At 37.5% G+C, this 1265-nt stretch overlaps 1 protein-coding gene across 1 annotated transcript; it reads left to right on the top strand.

Moving 5' to 3' along the window:
* Nucleotides 1–487: 487 nt before the first annotated feature.
* Nucleotides 488–910, top strand: LOC100247947 (SKP1-like protein 14). Its single transcript, XM_059736569.1, has 2 exons — nt 488–637; nt 773–910. The coding sequence occupies exons 1-2, from the start codon at nt 488–490 to the stop codon at nt 908–910; spliced, it is 288 nt and encodes a 95-aa protein (XP_059592552.1).
* The last annotated feature ends 355 nt before the right edge of the window (nt 911–1265 follow it).

Raw genomic sequence — 1265 nt, 5'->3', positions numbered from 1 at the left:
GCAGTCAAGCCTATGTGATGCTACAACCTCTTTAGTTGAACTTTCTAGCATAATCTTATCATTGTCAAAAGTAGGAATTGGGACTAATATAAAGAGAAGTTAATTAGACCAGTGTTCATAGCTAATGTAAAGAACTCTTATTTTCTGTATTGATGAAAACAGTGGATTAATTGTTCACGGATACAATTGCTCTTTTATATAGAGCTGTAGAAAGAGCAGAACAGAAAGATGTTATATTTGCATAACAGCTTATCCTCACAACTTAACCTCTCCAACTAATTACATGGTATCAAACGCTCCATTTAGCCTTCATATAAAAGCCCTTACAATTCCCTCGTGTAAAGCCATTCAGGCCGTTCTCAAACAGGTTCAAACCTTTAGAATCTCTGCCCCAATTCTAATCAGTCTAGCCTTGTTCCAAAATCCTTAGACTACATTTACACATTGATCGACATTGTCGTCAGAGAATAAAGAAAGGAAGAAGATTATGCTTAAGGGTGCTGATGGAAAGGTTCTTGAGGTGGACCAAGAAGCAGCCATGGGATCCAAAGTCATTAAAGACGACATAGAGGGTGATGGCTTCTCAAGAGACGCTGTGTTTCCTATTCCTGAAGTCAATAGCAACATTCTGATGAAGGTATTCCAGTAATGTGAGAAGATCCCGTATGCTGATCCCACCAAGATTAAAGATTTCAATAAAGAATATGTGAGTGAAGTTGATAACTCCACAATCCTGGATATTCTACGAGCTTCTGATCATCTTAAAGTCAAGGATCTTCTTGACTTCCTTTACCAAGAATTGGGAGATCGTATCCAAGATATGTCGGTAGAAGAGGTGAGAGATTTATTTGGTATAGAGAATGATATGACTCCTGAAGAAGAGCAAGAACTTGGAGAACAAATTCCTTAGGAGTTTGAGTAAACCTTTCAATTCTACGAAGGTGAAAGCACTTAGCATTTCTTGAGCTATCAAGTCTCCAAATCAAATATTATGTTTCCGCTAGCTACGATCCAAATTAATTTCTGTTCAGTCTGCTTTCGGTATTATGCTTGTTAGTGAGGCAGCTAGGTTCTTCTATCTCAACTTTGTTCTTTCTCCTTTCTTGCTAATCTTGGAAAGCATAGCTGGCTTTATTTTAGCACACAAACCTTGAAGCTCAAAATGGAATTAAATATAGAGTGTATCCTTCCCATCCGATCTTGTCATATCATGATGAACGTAACAGTTAGATCTCACATCATTTATTTCGAAAGATGGTGCTGAT

The sequence above is a fragment of the Vitis vinifera genome, chromosome 4 (genome assembly GCF_030704535.1).
Source record: "Vitis vinifera cultivar Pinot Noir 40024 chromosome 4, ASM3070453v1".
Taxonomy (NCBI): domain Eukaryota; kingdom Viridiplantae; phylum Streptophyta; class Magnoliopsida; order Vitales; family Vitaceae; genus Vitis; species Vitis vinifera.
Note: the sequence above shows the minus strand (reverse complement) of the source record. Positions and strands in the feature narration are given on the sequence as shown.